The sequence below is a fragment of the Monodelphis domestica genome, chromosome 4 (genome assembly GCF_027887165.1).
Source record: "Monodelphis domestica isolate mMonDom1 chromosome 4, mMonDom1.pri, whole genome shotgun sequence".
NCBI classification, from domain to species: domain Eukaryota; kingdom Metazoa; phylum Chordata; class Mammalia; order Didelphimorphia; family Didelphidae; genus Monodelphis; species Monodelphis domestica.
The window spans coordinates 254,877,579-254,896,287 of record NC_077230.1 but is presented as its reverse complement, the minus strand read 5'-3'; the positions used below and the strand labels follow the sequence as shown (position 1 = coordinate 254,896,287).

Sequence of the window (18,709 nt, the reverse complement as noted above, 5' to 3'; positions counted from 1 at the left end):
TGAATTGTACCCTTATTAGAATCAGCTCAAAGAGAGAATGACATACACATTCTGTTGGGTATGAAAATATATCTTACAGGGAAGTAGGATGGAAGAGGGATAGGAGAAGGAGGGGAGTCTGATAGGAAAGAGAGGGCAAATTGGCAAATTGGGAAGTAGTAGTCAGAAGCAAAACACTTTTGAGGATGGAAAGGGTGAAAGGAGGGAGAAGGATAAACAGGAAAGTAGGATAGAGGGAATTACCCAATAATCATAACAATAAATGTGAAAGGAATGAACTCACCCCTAAAATAGAAGCAGATGCCAGGGTAGATTACATTATTTAAATATAAAGGGTGTTGTATATTAGGAGAACATGGGGTATGTTAACCATCAGATCTATGCATAAGGGAAGAAATTATGATCAAACAAATTAAATTTAAAATGTTTAACACAAACAAAACCAATGCTTCCAAGATTAGGAAGAAAGCAAAATATTGGGGGTGGGGGGAGATGGGAATTTACAAGAAGTTTTTTTTTTACATTTCTCAAGTATAATGAACTAAGTCAAATTTATAAGAATACAAGCAATTCCACAATTGGTAAATGGTCAAAGGATAGAAATAGGCAAAAATCAAAGATATTTTATAGTCATATAAAAAATTTCTCTAAACCATTATTGATTAGACAAATGCAAATTAAAAACACTTCACATGTATGAAATTTATTAACATGACAAACAGAAAATTACAAAAGTTGGAAGAGATAGAAAAAAATCAGGACATTAATGGATTGATTGGTGGAGTTGTGAACTGATCCAACCATTCTGCGGAGCAATTTGGATCTATGCCCAAAGGGATGTAAAACTGTGCATACTCTTGGACCCAGCAACATCACCGTTACCAGATCTATATCCCAAAGAGACTGGTTTTTTTTAAAGGAAAAGAATATATTAAAATATATAGCAACTCTTTTTGTGATGACAAAGTATTTTAAATTGAGAGGATTTCTATCAGCATCTCTAACCCAGTCTGTTAAACAATATATTGATGCTAAAAATTAACCCCTTGTTCTAAATATTGCTTATTTCTATTAAATACAAAGATTATTCTCCTAGGCAAAAAAAGGAAAATAATTTAAGTTGCTTGGTTATAATCATCCCAACCTGAACATCAATCTTTTATTTGGCCCTAGTCTTATTTTCCCACTATCTAAAATCCTTTTAATGTCCTTAACTCGCCTCATCAGGCTTAATTCGGTCTGAACTTTTGCCTTCCTGAAACTATTCTCACTTTTTTATTCATCATCCTTTTCTCTGTCTTTGATGGTTGTTATAAATCCTTGGCCATCCACATTGGCTTATTTGGACAACTATTTATTTTCTATTGAGGGAAATTTTCCAGGATTCTTTAGAGTTTTTCATCCTTCCTAGATTGACTTTCTGACCTCCTAGACTGAATGTTTAATATCCAATCTATGCTTCCTCCAACCCCCCAGAAATATTTTCTCTAAAAATCTATAGTGCATGTAATACCATTCCCAGCTTTCCTCTCTTCTCTCACAAATTATAAAATCAAATAATCACTTCTGAATTCTCTCAAATTTTAAATTAATTAAATTAGTTTCTTATTGAGGATCATGCCTAGAATACCAGTTTCCAATAGTGGTTCCCACTACCTTTTTAAAGATAAAATTATTATTACATCATGTCTAGAAATTATTAGCTCTTCTGCTTTGGAAAAGCTTTTCTAGTTTTATGGAATTCAAATAAACTGAATATGAAGGAACTAAGAATTGAGAATATCTATGGGAAGAATAAAAACAATATATATATATATATGTGAATAAAAGATTGGCACTCCCAGTTCACAAATTATATTTTAAAGTAGTTATTATCAAAACAATCTATTAATAGTTTTAAAATATAGAAAAATTAATCAGTAGACTACAATATGAAATACAAAGGTCATATAGTCTATGAGATCCCAAAATGCAAAATTTTAGATAAAACTCTTTGTTCAGCAAGATTTACCAGGAAAATTTTATGTAGTTTGTTGAAAATCAGCTTACTGGTTTTCTCATCTCATAATATATATCAAATCTCATACTATATATCAAAATGTAGTTATGCTAAAATTCATACCATTAGAAAGTTTGAGAAGTTTTCTGTTTATTTGGGGTTCAGAACAAGTGATATATAAGATAAATTTCTAAAATTCCATTTATTTCTGAGGGAATATTTCAAGAGGCAAAAAGATGATTTTCAATACTAGAAAAATGTTAAAGCTTTTGAATACACAAAATAAATGCAGTTCAGATAAGAAAAGATAGAATTGGGAGGAAATGTGCGTGTTTATTTCTGATAAAAATTTGACACTTGGAATTTACAAGAAAATAAATCTCAGATGAAATAGAAAAATGAAAAATAACAAAATCTCATATCAGATCTTAAAATTTGATTATTTCATTATGAAGCTGAATAGAGAAGATGGCAAAATGTGTTGGAAAATGTCACTGAGGATTGATAAATGGGAGAAACCAAGGGTTTTATTGGCTTTTCAGAAGCTTCTTGCCTGTCTATCATGAATATTTTCTTTAAGAAAAGTATCTGTAACTGGATGGAATGAGTACCAAAAGCATCACCAGAAATATACATACATATGTAATTATATTTCTGGTGATGCTTTTGGTGAAGTAAAGACTTCACATTTCTAAGAAATGGTAATATGAAGAATTTAATCCATTTTTAAAAACTAGTCAACACATGAGCAACTAGGTGGCATTTAGAGTCAGAAAAGTTTATCTTTCTGAGATTCTTACTAGGTGTATGATACTGGGCAAGTCACTTAACCCTGTTTACCCTGCCCCCCCCCAAAAAAAGCCTGCCCTATTATGCCATTCTTCACCTTGTTTCCTCATGAGTTTTTCTTCAGTGTGATGTGTCTTCTTTCACAACATGATGAACATGAAAATATATATAATTTAATAATACATGTACAATCCCTATTCTATTACCTCCTTTTGTGGGGAGAGAAAATGAGTGGACAGGAGAGAGATAAAATATGGATTGCAAAACATCAGAAAATGATTATTAAAAATTGTGCCAACACATAATCTGAAAAAAATGTATATATTTTAAAATAGTCACCTCAAGAAGACTAAAAAAGCCCAGAAACCACCTTTGGCAGAAAACACTTGATCTTGTCAAGAAGGATGATTTGGCAGAGAGGGGGGAAAATAAAAGCTTTAACAAATAAATGCTTGATGGCCCTATAAGACTTCAAAAAATAACCTGAATATTAGAATCATGTTTGAACCCATAAATTCCTAGATAAATATTCATGGGGTAAGTCACTAAATGTGATTTATTTAAAATGTTCCCACTCTTTACTTAATAATGGAAAATGCTGATTACAGCACAATGAAAAGAGCACTGATTTGGCTGCAAATGTTTTAACTTTGGCCATGAAACTGACTAGTTCTCTGACTTAGAGAAAGTCATTTTTCTTATGTAAGTCTCAGTTTTTCTCATACATATATGATGAAAAGTTTGAACTAAATGCCCCTTTCATTTTTAACATTCTTTCATCCTGTATTAAGTAGACTAATACCTTCAACATTTATATACCTATAGTGTTGTAATTTAAACTTAGAACCCTAGTAAAGTTTAGAAAAATATAAAAGATCAAGTTTTATTAAATTTAATTTTCTTCTAGTGATAACTGATTTTCTTCCTTGTCCAATATTCTGGGGGTTTTTCTCCTTTGTTGAAAGTAGAGAATACTTTTCTTGCTTTTTTCAATATTTCTAATATTGAAATAGGTTTTGCATGATTTCACATGAATAATATGTCATATTGCTTGTCTTCTAAATGGTGGAGGAAGAAGAGCAGGTAGAAGGGAGAGAATTTGCATCTCAAAAAAATTTTTAATTAATGTGAAAAATTAAGAAGCATAATTTTAAAGTAAAGAATAATTTTTGTTTTTGTTTTTCCCTCGAAACAAATAAAAGCAACAAATAGAGTTTTTTGAGGGTTAAATTATTTGATTTTTAATTATATTTTAAATCAGTTCCAAACAGTGATAGTAAAATTCAGGTTGAAACTAGTACAGAATATCACAGAAAGTCAGATTTTTAAGTAAAAAAAAACATTTATCATATATTGTCAGTTTCAAGCAGAAGTTAGTTAAAGACATAAGTAATTGAAAATAAAGTGGTTAATGGGCAACCTAAGATCTTCTGATTACACTTTATTAAGAAGAAACCAATATATTTTGTCTTAATTTGAAAATGTTCCTTGAAGGGATTTTGGCCATTCTTTCTTTTCCTATTTAGTATTATTTTAATATACCACAACTATAGAATCAATTGGGCTTAGCACTAGAACTTTTAGATTAAATTTCTAATACATTTCATTTTAATTTCAATTTAATTCAGATAAGTAAGACTTTAAAAGATTCATTTGTGTTTATACTAGAGAAAGTACTTATTCCTTGTTTTGTAACTACCATTTAAACCAATATTTCAGACTTGAAGTCTAAACATGGAAATTTTCAAAATTATAACTCCAATTTTCCACTAAGAATATCAAAATAGACCAACAGGTATCTTTCAAGCCATTGGTTGAGTCTTCTTTTTCTAATTAGGTCAAAATATACATCATATTGTCTTTGTAATTATAACAGACTATGACAATGAATCACAAGTGGGAGCATCCTCCTGTTTTGTAAAAGTATGATCTTTGTAATATTTTGTATTTTATCAAGATTTAGCACCATTCTTCTCTCTTTACATGCCTTTCCAACACTTCCCTGAATTTGCCTAAGCTGGTTGTTATTGTTCACCTTTTCAAAAGAACAACATAAACTTCTGGGTAGAATGTAAGTGTAACTCAGGAACAAAGTCCCTTTAGAATGTCAAGATTTCTAGTTCCTTGTCTGCCCCTTATCCCATGCCTTTGTAATACATATTATGATGGTTAAGGAAAATGAATATCTATCATGAAAATTATTATCAAACTTGATAGATTTTATAACAATAGAACATTAGTGTTTGGGCCAATTTACTCATAAAGTAGAAAATCCCTTTTGAGAAAAGCTGTCAGATTGCTTTTTTTTTTCTCAAAGATTGGCACTGCCTCAGTAACAAGAGCTTTTCATTAAGAACCTATGTTCGGAGCTCTATGCTCAGCACTGGAAGAACTAGGAAATTTGGAAAGACATTAATCCTGGCATCACAGAGCTTATAGTCTAATGGGGGGGGGGGGGGAGAGAGGCATATGCAGAGAAAAATGTAAGACATGATTTTACTTATGTAACTGATACATAATAAGTACTTTAGATCATTACAGAAGAGATTGCTATATGTGGCCAAAGAGACAGTAGTTTACAAGTGAATGATCTGGAAAGATTTTGTTAAGGAGTGTGCATTTGAATTGCACTTTAAAGGATGAGTAAGAATTCAGCCTAGAATGGCATAGGGTGGATATAACAGGATATAACAAGCATACTCAAAGGTGTAAAGTTAGGAAAGAGTTGAGGATATGGAAAATAGTATAATTTGCCTCAATATGTAATCATCAACAAATATTTATTAAGCACATACTATACACTGTGCTTCTCAGACAATATTCAAAGATTCAATTAGTAAAACCAGAATCACATTGATCTTTCTTTTTTTCTGACTGAAACTATTTCTTCAGCCTCTGTTATCTCCTAATGAGGGTAATGAACATTGGGAACCTGAAAATTTTATTAGAAAATAAAGTTATGGAGCCAAAATTCAATTCTTATGAAAACCTTCAATTTATTTCCCTCCTTGCTTTTTAACCGCAGGCATTATAAGTAAGATTGTATTTAGCTACTGTTCCCCACTGTATTCTCCTAAATCAAGAACTTCATAGGATCACAGATTTAGAGCTGGAAGAGAATTTAGAAGTCATCTAATACAAGCTCCTGATTTTAGAGTTGAAAAAGCTTAAATCCACAGAAATGGAGTCCTAAAGTCACCTATGGATAGTGACAGAACCAAGATTCAAATACAGGTCTTTGCACTCCACTTTCATTGTTCTTTCCATTTTATCACACTGCTTCCCTACAAAGCTTCTAACCTGCCCTAGTAAACTCCTTTGTGTCCAGGAAGATTAGCCTCAGTTATAATTAATAATTTTGACATTAAAAGTTAAGATATCTTAAAGGTAAATTTGCATCCTTTTTTTCAGGATCTTCATGAAGAAGTTAATCAACTAACAAATTCTGAAACTCTGTCAAGTATAGACAGTCTTGAAGCTGGAGACCATGAAGAAATCTATTCAACACTTGGTAAAGCTCCATCTTCAGCAATCCAGCAGAACTTTGTATCTCACAGTTCAGAGAGTCCACAACCAACAAATCAGGTTAATTTTGATGCAGGTGAATTGCATCTCTCTAAAACTCAACATATAAATAATTGGCTAATAAACTTGGGTGATCAAAATATACAGACAGCCTCTCCTTTTCCAGACTTTATAAATAAACATAATGAACATTTTAATAATACAAAACTAAAATCATTTGCTTTTAACAAGGTTGCTGACAGAAGTACAGATGCTTCTGATAATACAGTAGCCTTTATACATAGCCCATGTACTTTTTCACAAGATAAAAAGGCTGAAAAGACCTCAGAAACCTGCAGTATATGGAAAGTTGACTCTCAATTTTCTAGAATATCCAAAAGAGAGAAACCATTAATTACTGAGAGTCCAACATTTAAATTCAACAAAAATTGGACTACTTCATCTTCTACTATAAAAGAAATAATTCAGTCTTCAGAACATGAGAAATGTCCTGAATTAACTCAACTAAATAAAACCACTTCAGTACTTGCTTCAAATTTGCCTATGGCAACACCTTTAATATTACCTTCTAGTCAATGGACTAACTATAAAAGTACTTTTAATACTATACATTCACCTAGTTCTTTGCAAAAGAATAATATGCACTTAGAAGAAATTTGCCCAATACAGTGTACTGATGGGATAGACATTTTGAAAGATTTAAAAGATGAAAGGATAAAAAACTTTGGAAGTAACTATCAGGCATTGCCTTTTTTATTTCCAGATGCACTTAATTCTCCCTATATGTTTAACAACTCTGATCAAATGGCAGTGAAAGATAAAAACGAGAAAGCAATTGGAACCACACCATCACTATCTACTAATTCTGACTTAATTGGACAACCCAAAAAAACTAAACATACTAATCATGAAAAAAATGGAGTGAAATTACTCAAAAGCATATTAAAGAAAGAATCCAAATATGAAAATGATTGTTTCAAGGCATTAATTATAAATCGAGGCTTCAACTTGGGAAATCAAACTGCAGCAGCAATCAGAGATAGTGTAGAATTGACAAAAGGAAAGGGAAAGGCCTCTGAAATGCAAAAGAGCATTAAAAAACTTAGATGGTTTGATGAAATTGGCCCAATAGAAAAAGAAGGTGGAGAAAATTCATTGAAAACTGGACTTATTTCACCACAAGCATCATCACAGCCTACTTATGTTCAAACCAAAGTCAACACTACCAGCAACGTTAGTGCTCCTCCTTGGGCTATAAATTCTTCTAGTTATGAAAACCCCAAGGATAATCCTCTTATTAAAAAAACCACTGCTACACAAATGCCTGAAACAGAAAATTTGTCTTTTGATGCTTTTGTACCTTCAGGTAAAAGCTTTGCAAAAGAAGCCTGGATGATCTCAAAAAAAGAGGAAGGTAAATTCCCTGTTTATAGTAGTGACTCTAAAATTCAAAAGACTATTCCTCGGAGTGGGATAATAAAGCTAATTCGAAGAACAAGGGCTCCCAAAGTCCAATCAGGTATTGCATCTAAAAGCAAAAAAAGCAATGACATTAGACCACAGTCAACACATGAAGCCAACAAGATTATAACAACTCAGGGCAAATTAACTGCACCTCACCCTCCTTATAAAACTATAACAAATAATAGGAATAATAAAACTGTAAAAGATTCTCAGTGTCAATCAGTGATACCTACAAAATCCCAAAGCAGCACTATAAATAGTAGAAACCTAGGTTCAAGGTATGTTTTACCAACAGAGAACATTTTTGTTCACCTCTCTCAAGAAAATAGTCCTTCACTTTGGAACAGTAATAATTCTGAGTTTGTCACTCAAATGCCATCATTACCTTCCTATCGAACGTCTGATTGCCAAACATCTGCAAAAGTAAATTATACTATGAAAAGTACTCAGATGATTGCCCAGCAAGATTGTTCATCAATTTTCACACGAAGTCCTCTTTATGAAGAAAATAGTCACTCTTTGAAGCCCATTGAAGAAAAAATTGGTATTCAATGGAAAGGAGAACATAGTGCCCTAGGACAAAACGAGAAGACTACTGGTAAGACTCTTCTGGCTTAAAAGAAATAAGTAGAATGCCTCTGCATTACTTAGTACTTGAAATTTCCCTTCTTGTGGCATTATATAAATAAGGCATTAAGGATGACTCAAGTGAATGAGGTAAGTTCTCTTAGTATGTGATTTAATTAGGTATTCACTATATGCCTAGTATTTATATACTTACTGCTAAGTGATCCACAGTATCTGCTGTGATAGTTTACAAACTATTATGGGAATGATACAAATATAAATATAACACAATATTACCTGATAAATATGTTGTAGAGATGAAAAGCAAAATATGTGAAGTAAATTCTAAGGGGGAAATCATTACCAACTGGAAATGGCAGATAAATCAGTTAATCAACAAGCATTTATTAATTACTTATTATTACTAGGCACTTTGATAATATGAGAACAAAAATGCAATAGTCAATTTCCTTAAGGATTTTATATTATAAAAGGTGGGGTAGTGGAATAAATATATCATGTATATTGATAAACATATGCAAAATGAAGTAATTTTGTGTGGAGGGCACTAGCAGCAGGGGGTTTAGGGGGTCAGGAAAGACTTTATGAAAAAGGTGGTTCGTGAACTGAGTTTTTTTTAAAGAAGCAAGAAAAGGAAGAAATGAGAAGAAAGTGAACTCTAGGCACAAAGAGTAAAGTATGCTAAGGTATGGAGATGGAAGACAGTATCCTGTATGTAGAAGAGCATAAAGTCCATTGGCTAAACCAGAGAATATGTGAATGAGAGAAATGTATGATAAAAAAGTAAGGTTGGAGCTAGGTGGTGAAGGACTTTAAAATCCAGAGCATTTTATATTTGATTCTGTAGACAACAGAGAGCTATTCAAATGTTCTGAGTAAGAAAGAGATGGAAGCTGGGGCATTTTGGGGAGATCATTTTAGCAGCTATATAAAGGGTAGATTATTTTCAAGACATATTTGAGACAAGAAAAGGAAATCAGATGCCAATTCAATTGTCTATGAAAAAGGTGATGGACACAAACCAGGAAAGTGGCTGTGTGAGTAGAGAAAAGAGAACAATAATGAGAGATACTAGAGAGATAGCAGTGGCAAGATTTGGCATCTGATTGCGATGTATAGATTGAGAAATAGCAAAAAGTGAGTAACATCATAATAAAGTCACAAACATAATAAAATCAGAAGAATAATCGGGTTTAAGGAGAAAATAATGGACTTGATTTTGGACATGTTAAATTTTGTGTCACTTGTAGGGCAGCCAGTAGTGATGTCAAGTAAATGCAACTAGTACTCAGTGGAAAGATCAGAACTAGAGATGTAAAAAGTGATTTACATAGATACACTAACTGAAGCTTTGAGAGTGAATGAAATTGTCAAGGAAGAGAGTAGAGAATAAGAGGAAGGAAGCTAAGAACAAAACTTTAGAGAATATCTATTTAATACATAATATAGGAACAGCATAATGAAACAGAAAGATAATGGTTAGAGAAGAAAGGAAGCCAATAAAATGTTATCTTTGAACCCTGGGGAGGAAAAATTATATTGTAAAGGAGGAAATCCTATCAAGAGTTACAAAGAGATCAAGGTTGGCAGAATCAAAGGATTTCATTTTAAAATCTTATCTAGTTCAACTCCTACCTAAACAATCATCCAAACCATAACATATTCTAGAATTAAGACCTTTATTTGAAGACTTCCAGCCAAGAGGGAACCTATTTCTTATTGAGACAACTCTCTACTTTCGAATAGTTCTGATTGTTAATTTTACATAGTCTAAAATTGGCTCTTTGCAATTTCCACTTAGGGACACTGTGACACAATAGAGTGCCTGGACTGAAATCAGAAAGACTTATCTTCCCAGTCTGGCCTCAGATCCTGGGCAAGTCACTTAACCCAATTTGCCTTAGTTTCCTCATCTGTAAAATGAGCTGGAGAAGAAAATGACAAACTAGTCCAGTATCTTTGCCAAGAAAACCCCAGATGGAATCATGAAGAGTCAGGCACAACTGAAAAATGTCTGAACAAAAAAAATTTTGACTCATTTGTAGTTCTGTCCTCTGAGGCTAAGTATTTATATCTGATCCCTCTTCTACAAAACAGCCCTTCAAATATTTGAAGAAAGCTATTGAATCTTTGTTAATATTTTTCTATTTCAGGATAAATTTCTTACACACACACACATCCTCAAAAGAAGCTCATCTGGCAGGCAGGATTTAAAAAGCCTTTACAATCCTGGTTCCCTTTCTCAAGATGTTTTCTAACTGATCAGTGTCATTATTAAAATACAATACTCAGCACGCAATACTGTTTGTGGTCTTATGAGAGTGTACATCAGAACTATTGCCTTCTATTTTGGATGTTCTCTCTTGATGGAGCCTTACATCACATTAGTTAGTTAGCTGTCATTTACCAAGTGCCTATTATATGCCAGGTATTGTGCTAAACCCTTCAGATACAAAAAAAAAGGCAGAAAACAGCCCTTGTTCTCAAGGAGCTCATAACCTTAAGGAAAGAAACTATGCAAATACCTCTGTACAAACAGAACAAATTCGAGATAATTTTTGAAGGCAATAAGATTAAGGGGGAGGAGGGATCAGGAAAGGTTGCTTATAAAAGGGTGAGATTTAAGCTGAGACTTGGAGGAAGTCAGAAAACCCAAGCGGCACATATGAGAAGAAAGAGGATTCTAGGCATAAGAGAAAGCCAATGAAAAGTGATATGTGCTTGGAAAAGCAAAAAAGGCCAATGCCATTAAATAACCATTTGGGGGTAAGTAAGGCATAAGAAAACTTGAAATGTAGGAAGTGTCCAGGTTATGGAGAACTTCAAAAACCAAATAAAAGATTTTATATTTGATTCTATAAGTAACAGGGAACCACTGGAGTTTACTCAGTGCAGAAATTTGTGTATTAAGAAAATCAATCTGAAAGCTTAGCAAAAAGATGAACTGACATAAAAGAGACTTGAGGGAGAGAGACCACCCAGAAAGCTATTATAGCTTTCCAGGGTTGAAGTGATAAGACCCCTATACCAGAGCACTGATGGCATACAAAGAGTAATAAGGGCATATACAAGAGATGTTACAAAGGTAGAATCAACAAGAGATGACAACAGATTGAATATGGGGGATGAGAGAGTGAGGAGGATAACACCTGGGTTATGACCTGGGGTGACTGGGATGATACTGATACCCTCAACAATAACAGGGAAGTTATAAAGAGAGAATTTGGGGAAGAAAGATAGTTTAGTTTTGTGGCACATTGAGTTTGAAGCATCTAATAAGTAACAGACTGGGAAACTGGAGGTCAGGCGAATGCTTAGGGCTAAACAAATCTGAGAATCATCTGCATAGAGATGTTAATTGAATCCATGGAAGTGGATGACATGACTAAGTGAAATAGTCCAGTAAAGAAAAAAGGGCCTAAGAAAAACCATTAAGATATAAACTGGTTAATGAGAGTGACCTGGATGAAGATGGAGCAAAGGAAGGAAGCTAAGGAGCAATCAGAACTGAATTGTTCACAAAAATTTAAGTATCAAGAATAGGGTAATCCATTGTCAGAGGCTCCAAAGATGTCAAGACTGAAGACAGAGAAAAGCCTTTAAGGCATCAATTGTAACTTTAGAGAGAGTAGTTTCACTTGAATGATAAGAAGTTGAAAGCTAGATTTCAGAATTGAAGTGAAAGGAATGGAATTGGAGATATCAGTTGTAGATAGCCTTCTCAGAAAGCGGAGCCACAAAAGGGAGAAGAAATATAAGACCAAAGCCTTCTTGGTTGATTCTAAACAAATTTAAAGGGGGTGGCTGGGTAGTTCAGTGGATTGAAAGCCACACCTAGAGACAGGAAGTCCTAGGTTTAAATCTGGCCTCAGACACTTCCCAGCTATGTGACTCTGGGCAAGTCACTTAACCTCCATCGCCTAGCCCTTACCACTCTTCTGCCTTGGAACCAATACACAGTAGTGGTTCCAAGACAGAAGGTAAGGGTTTTTAAAAATAAATAAATGAATGAATGAATAAATAAAGAACACAAAATACCTTAACTTTTTTTTCAGGTGAACTACTATATAGCCATACACCAACATCTTGTACTTTTGAAGTTAATTTTAAAAAGTATTTTATTGAAGTTAATTTTAAAAAATATTTTGTTGAAGTATTTTGTCTTTGTATCATAGTTATTTTTGGGGAAGGAAAAAAGACCCTCTTCAGACTAAAGTTCCATTGTGATAAAGAATTAAAAACCAAGAGGGGAAAATCCCATGCCGAGACACATCTGCTAATGTATATAACGTTCTATCCTAATAGTCCTCTACTTCTCTTCTTTAAGTAGGGAGATAGGTTTCATTATCTATTCTCCTGGACCTTCACTGGTTTTTCATTTACTTTTTATCTTCCTTTTAGTGACCATTTCAACTACATTGCTGTAATCCATGTGCATATTGTTCTATTGGTGCTGATTGTTTTATTCTGTATTTATACAAACTTTCATTTCTCTGATTTACTCATTTTTATTATTTCTTACTGCAAAGTCACAATGTTATTCTTCTACATTCATATGCCATATTGTTTAAGGGTTTGTGTCATTTCTCAATTGATGAAGGACTCTATTTCTAGTTCTTTGCTACCATCAAGAGTGCTACTATAAATATTTTGTTATTTATTTTGGAACTTTGTTTCTGGTTTTTATTTTTACTTCCTTGGCAGTTTCCTGTTTATACACAGTTGTGGGATTGGGGGGTCAAAAGTTATGAAAATTTTGACTACTCTTCTTAAATAATTCCAAATTGTTATCTATAACAGTTGGATCAATTCACAAATCCACTGAAAATGTTTGCTTGTATTCCTATAGCCCTTCCAATATTGACTGTCCCTAATTTTTTTTTAGTCATATTTTTCTTTTGACATGGAGCAAGGTGAATCCTCATAACTTTTAATTTGTGTCTTTCTACTATTAGTGATTCAAAGAATATTTTACATGGTCATTTGTAACCTGCATTCTTTTGAAAAAGTTTAGTATCCTGTTCATATTATATATTTCTATTGCTTCTCCACCTTGAATATCAGACAGTTATCAGTAAAATTGATACAAATACCTTCCATTCCACATCAAAAATTTTGTTTACATTATTTTAAATGTGCAAAATCACTTTAATTTTATTACTTTTTTCCCTTTTATGGTTTCCTGTATTCCTTGTTAAGAATTTGCCTACTAATTAATTTTTAGCTAAATGAGGGATAGAGTTAATTACATAAGATAAAATAGTTAATTTTCATTATGTGAATTTAGAAGGCTTTTGTACAAACAAAAATCAGTAAAGCATAAATATGAAGGACAAGTGGGAACTGGGTTAAAATTCTGTCATATTTCTGTGATAAGGTTCTTATTTCTAAGATATGTAAGAAATCATAAACATAAAGGCAAGTCATTACCCCAGAAGAGCTCTCATCTTTTTCATAAAAATATAGTAGAGTTGGTAGTTACTGATAACTTTCTGGTGCCCCTTTTTTGAGTTAAAAATATAATATGTGAGCTTTGACACTCTTTTTTACTTTTTTTTTCTTGAGTTGGCTTGAAAACTGATCCCTAAGTGTCTGTGAAATTAAGACTGACTTCTCTTACCTTGATTTCCAAAGTGTAAATTTGGTCAATCTTCATTATTTTATTTTCTGAATTGTTGCCTCACCTTGTACATTGAGTACTAAAGTTTTCTGCTGTTGACAATGATGAAAATAGATAAAAAGGTACTGGGAAATTTATTTTATTTCACATCTATTTGTTCTCATATTTTCACATAAAAATGCCCTCAGGATGATTTGACTTAGTTTGGCCTCTTGCTATATTTTCTTTATGCAATCCAATTTTCCTTCCACTGCTTCTCAGTTTCATAAGCTATACTCTTCATAGAATTACAGAATCATTATGTTGGAAGTGACCTCAGAGGCCTTTTACAAAGCAAATCTGAAAAAGAATGTACTGAGTAGTAACATGCCCAATAACATGTGATTGTTTAGTCTTTGCTTGAAGACACTCTTTCTAGTGGGGAGCATCCTGGCATCTCCCAAACCACCCCTTTGTAATTTTTAATAGCTCTAATATTTGGATATTTTAATTTTCTTCCATAGAGCTTAAATATGCCTCTATCTTTAGTTAAATCCTATTGTTCATAAATATGCCCTCTGATGCCAAGCAAAATAACTTGTCTTTTCCATGTTACAGACCTATAGATACTTGAAGAAAACTTTAATTAATGACCTTCTTGAATTTTCTAAACATATGAATCTTTAATCTTTGTTTAATCTTCTCTAAACATATCTTCAAATGATATTCATAGCCTAGGTTTTCTATTCCCCTCATAATTTTTGTTATTTTTTCTTTCATATGCTCTAGCTTGTTAATTTCTTTCTTCCCATACAGGAAACTAAACTAAAAACAGCTTTGTCTGTGGTCCATCAAGGAAACAAAACTATTGATTCCCAAGTCTAGTACAGCCTAAAATTGCATAAGCATTTGGAAACAAGAAGTCACACTTTTAACTCAATTTTAAGGTTGTGCAACACTGGCCATACCTCTCTCTTCTTATACTTTACAGATTGATTTTTTGAATCCGTGTAAGATGACATATTCAAGTTCATCCTAAATCAATTTGATCCAGTATCCTAGCCAATCAGGATCTTTTTGACTCCTATCCAGAACTTTAGTTGGATATGACTCCTAACATTGTCGTCCACATGTTTGATAAGTATCTATGCATTATCCAAAGCATTGGTTAAAATATAAACAGCACAAAGTGTACAATAAATACCTGTGGCACTACAGTAGAGACTCATTTCAAGTTTACATGAAACCATTAATGACTTTGTCTTGCTATTCAACTAGTTTTGAAGTCACCCTATTATAATCTCATCTTGTTCATATCCCTTCATTTTGTCTATAAGACTAACATGAAAATTTGCCAAATACTTGACTAAAATCTAGGTAAACTGATCAAAGCAAGCAACATAGCATAGTGGAAGTGTCACTGGCTCTGAAGTCAGAAGAACTGTCTTCAAATCTCATTCTGATATCCACTACCTGTGTAACTTTAAGCAAAACACTTAATCTCCCTGAGCCTCACTTTCTCCATCTATAAAATGAAGAGGTTAGACTAGATAAACTCTGAGGTCTCTATATCTGTAATCCTATGATCCTACTAATCTACTGACCTTATCAAAAAAGGACATAAAGTTAGTCAGGTATGATGAAACTGCTGTGCCTTTGTGACCCCATCTTCCTTTTGATTAAAGGAATAATTATTAGTAGTAGTAAGTTGTAGAATTTTTTCATAGTGATCAAAATAAAGTTTAGTTAATTTGTGTACTTAATTCCCTGCCCTTTTTCAAAAATGGGGACAGTATTTGACCATCTCTAATCCTGTAATATTTATAGCATTCACCAATTTTTGGAAGATCACTGAAGTTGTACAGTGCTCATATTTGCCATAGATAAATCTGTGCCTCAAGCCTTGAACTCAATAAGGTCAACTAAGTGCTCAATTATCTCTCTACTTATCTGGAGTGTCAATTTACTATTATCCACTACTTTCTACTTTCCAGTCCAAAGATCATTCTCCTTAGCAAAAAATAAAATAAAATAAAATAAAATAAAATAAAACTTGAGAAATTCAATTTTCTCTCTGATGTCTTATCTACATGTTTACTTTGAATAACAATCCTATCTTTACATTCCCCCCTCCCCGGCCCCCCTTAATCTAAAAAAAAAAAAACTTTTTAACTGGGAAAAAAAACTTTTTATCCTTAGTTTTCCTTCCCAACTTCACTTCATTGTGAGCCCTCCTGAAACTATTCTTGCAAAACTCTCCCACACTTTTGTATTTATCCTTTGTTGCCTGCCTTTTCTTCAACTTTTAATACATGTGTTGTTTTTTCTTTTGTACATATGTTTTTGAAATTTTAAGTTGTTTGGTAAATTGTTTAGAGAACTAGTCTTACTCATAGAATTAATGTGTGATATTAGGGGCAGATTTGGGTTTCACTTAAAAAAATTCTTCCCAAAAGCTATCCAAAATCATAATGAGCCAATTCTGTAACCAAGTTTCTCATCTCTGAATGTTTTCAAGCAGGATTTAGACATTTTCTTCTAAGAAGTATTTCAGGTGCAAGTTAACCTAGGTGACTTCAAATTTAATGATTCTGTATTCTAGAAGTTGTCATATGATTAATAGTGATTAAGAATCTTTTCTCTTTCCCTCTACAATACCTATCACATTAATATGAAAATAGTAAACCTAAAAATAGTAGATATTTAATAGATGTGTTTGTATATTGTTATTGCTGAATAAATTGAGTGTCATTAGTGGGGAGCAAAGGAGATGATAGCCATCTTCAGCTATTTGAGGACTTATCAGGTGGGGAAAAAAGCAGACTTGTTCTTGTTCAAAAAGATAGAACTTAGGGCCAATGGATGTAAGTTACAGGGAGACATTATACTATAAACATAAGAAATATTATTCTAAATTTTAAATTGTCCAACAATGGAAATGACTGCCATATGAAGTAATGAGTTTTCTGTCCCTAGAAATGTGAAGCAAATGATTCATAATCCCTTGTAATAAAGAAAACATTGCTGCAAGGGGGGAGAAGTTTGACCAAATGACTTCTAAGAAGTTTTCCATCTTTAAGATTCTATTAATGACACTAATGGGGTTTTCCCATTTTATGTGTACTTAATATGATTCTAAATTATAAGAACCTTTTATAGGAATTCAGTAGTTTTATGTGAAGGACATGGATCAATAATAATTCATTTCAAACTTAATGAACTTAATGCCTCTTATTATATGTCAAGTTTTTTTAAAAACAGTTGACTTCAATACACACCCTCAGATAACAACTAATTATTAGATATATAAGTGCTGCTACACATTTTAGGGATAAGATAGAAGGAATTAGATTTTTTATTCATTAATATATGGGAATCCAGATGAGGAAACTCCCTCTACCAATACCTTTTAGTACCTGCTATGTAACTCATATTCTTAGAGAGTTACCTGAGACACTGAAAGAGAAACTTGCCCATAGTAAAATAGCTAATGTTTGTCAAAGACAAAATTTGAACTCGGGTGCTCTTTAACTCTAAGGCCAGCCCTTCATCTACTATGCCTCATTATCACTCTATAAATAAAGCTAATTTTATTAGACACAGATCCTGCCCTGCTGAAATTTTCCTTTTAAACCAAAAGTTGACTAATGAGGAGAAGCAGATAAAAAATCAAAATGGTAGTTAAAAAAAAAAAGGATTCAGAGCATTTTACCCTGGAATAAAATGAGAGATTAAAAATTTTAGCAGTATATCATGTTCACTTCATCTAGGAAGTTTTTAGAGAATGTGAAATTTTCAACTTTCCCTAATGAAAGAGGAGGTATTTTAAAAAGATAGGGAAAGATGTTCCAAGCATCTGAAATATTATAAGACTTTAATTGTTACCAAAGGTTTTCACACAGGAAACTACATATTTAAGAGTTTTTTCTCCCAAAAGATAACATGTCAAATCATTTTTTCCTCATATTTAGGAAGTAACTGGGTTTTTTTTAATAATTTTAAATATCAGAATGATTTAAATTTCCTCTTTTGTGAAATAAACTATCATCTCATAAAATTTGCTATACTATTTTAAAGTCTCTTGATGTATAAAATAACTACAAAAATATTATTCTGCTTTGCATAATTGACTTATTTTTTCTGGCATTTGTCTTAAGATTCTACTAGTATAAGAAGAAAAATGAATCTTGAAAGTAATGACAATAAACCAAAAACTCTTTTAGAGCAAAGAAGACAGCTCTCCAATTCCATAAGACAGAAGCCCTTTGAACAGCCACAGGTAAATGTAAATAAAAATATTCGTTTAATATTGAGATTATGATAATGAAATAAAACATTGCTTTTATGGCTCTCTCATTACATATCAAAAACTATTAAAAATTAGACTTACCCTAACTAAATATCAAACCTAATATTGTTATACTACTTGCTTAATTCTCAAAACATTGTAATATACTAATTGTTCTGTTCTTTTCTTCAGAACCAATTTTTATTTAGCAACAGTTTGAAAACCTCTTCATAAATGGTAACATAGTACACAGGAAAGGACACTGACTCTATCCAAATCCTCCTTACCATTTTTTACCCGTGTGATCTTTAACAAGTTTCTTAAGCTGTAAAATAAAGAAATTGGACTAGATGGCCTATAAACTCTCTTCCAACTGTAGAAATCTACAAATAACAATAACCCTATAATAACTTATATAACATATGCTGTTTTTATACAGATAACATTGATAATTACT

At 32.5% G+C, this 18,709-nt stretch overlaps 1 protein-coding gene across 12 annotated transcripts in view; it reads left to right on the top strand.

The window, feature by feature from the left end:
- CEP126 (centrosomal protein 126) overlaps positions 1-18,709 on the top strand; it is a 144,179-nt gene that overhangs the window by 67,729 nt on the left and 57,741 nt on the right. For all 12 annotated transcript variants that reach the window (XR_008911319.1, XM_056794469.1, XM_056794470.1 and 9 more), the window contains 2 exons: positions 6,200-8,375; positions 18,122-18,243. Coding sequence is in view for 11 of the 12 variants with exons in the window: in XM_056794469.1 (XP_056650447.1) it covers positions 6,200-8,375; positions 18,122-18,243 (2,298 nt within the window). In the remaining variant the exon portion in view is untranslated. The remainder of the gene's footprint in view (positions 1-6,199; positions 8,376-18,121; positions 18,244-18,709) is intronic.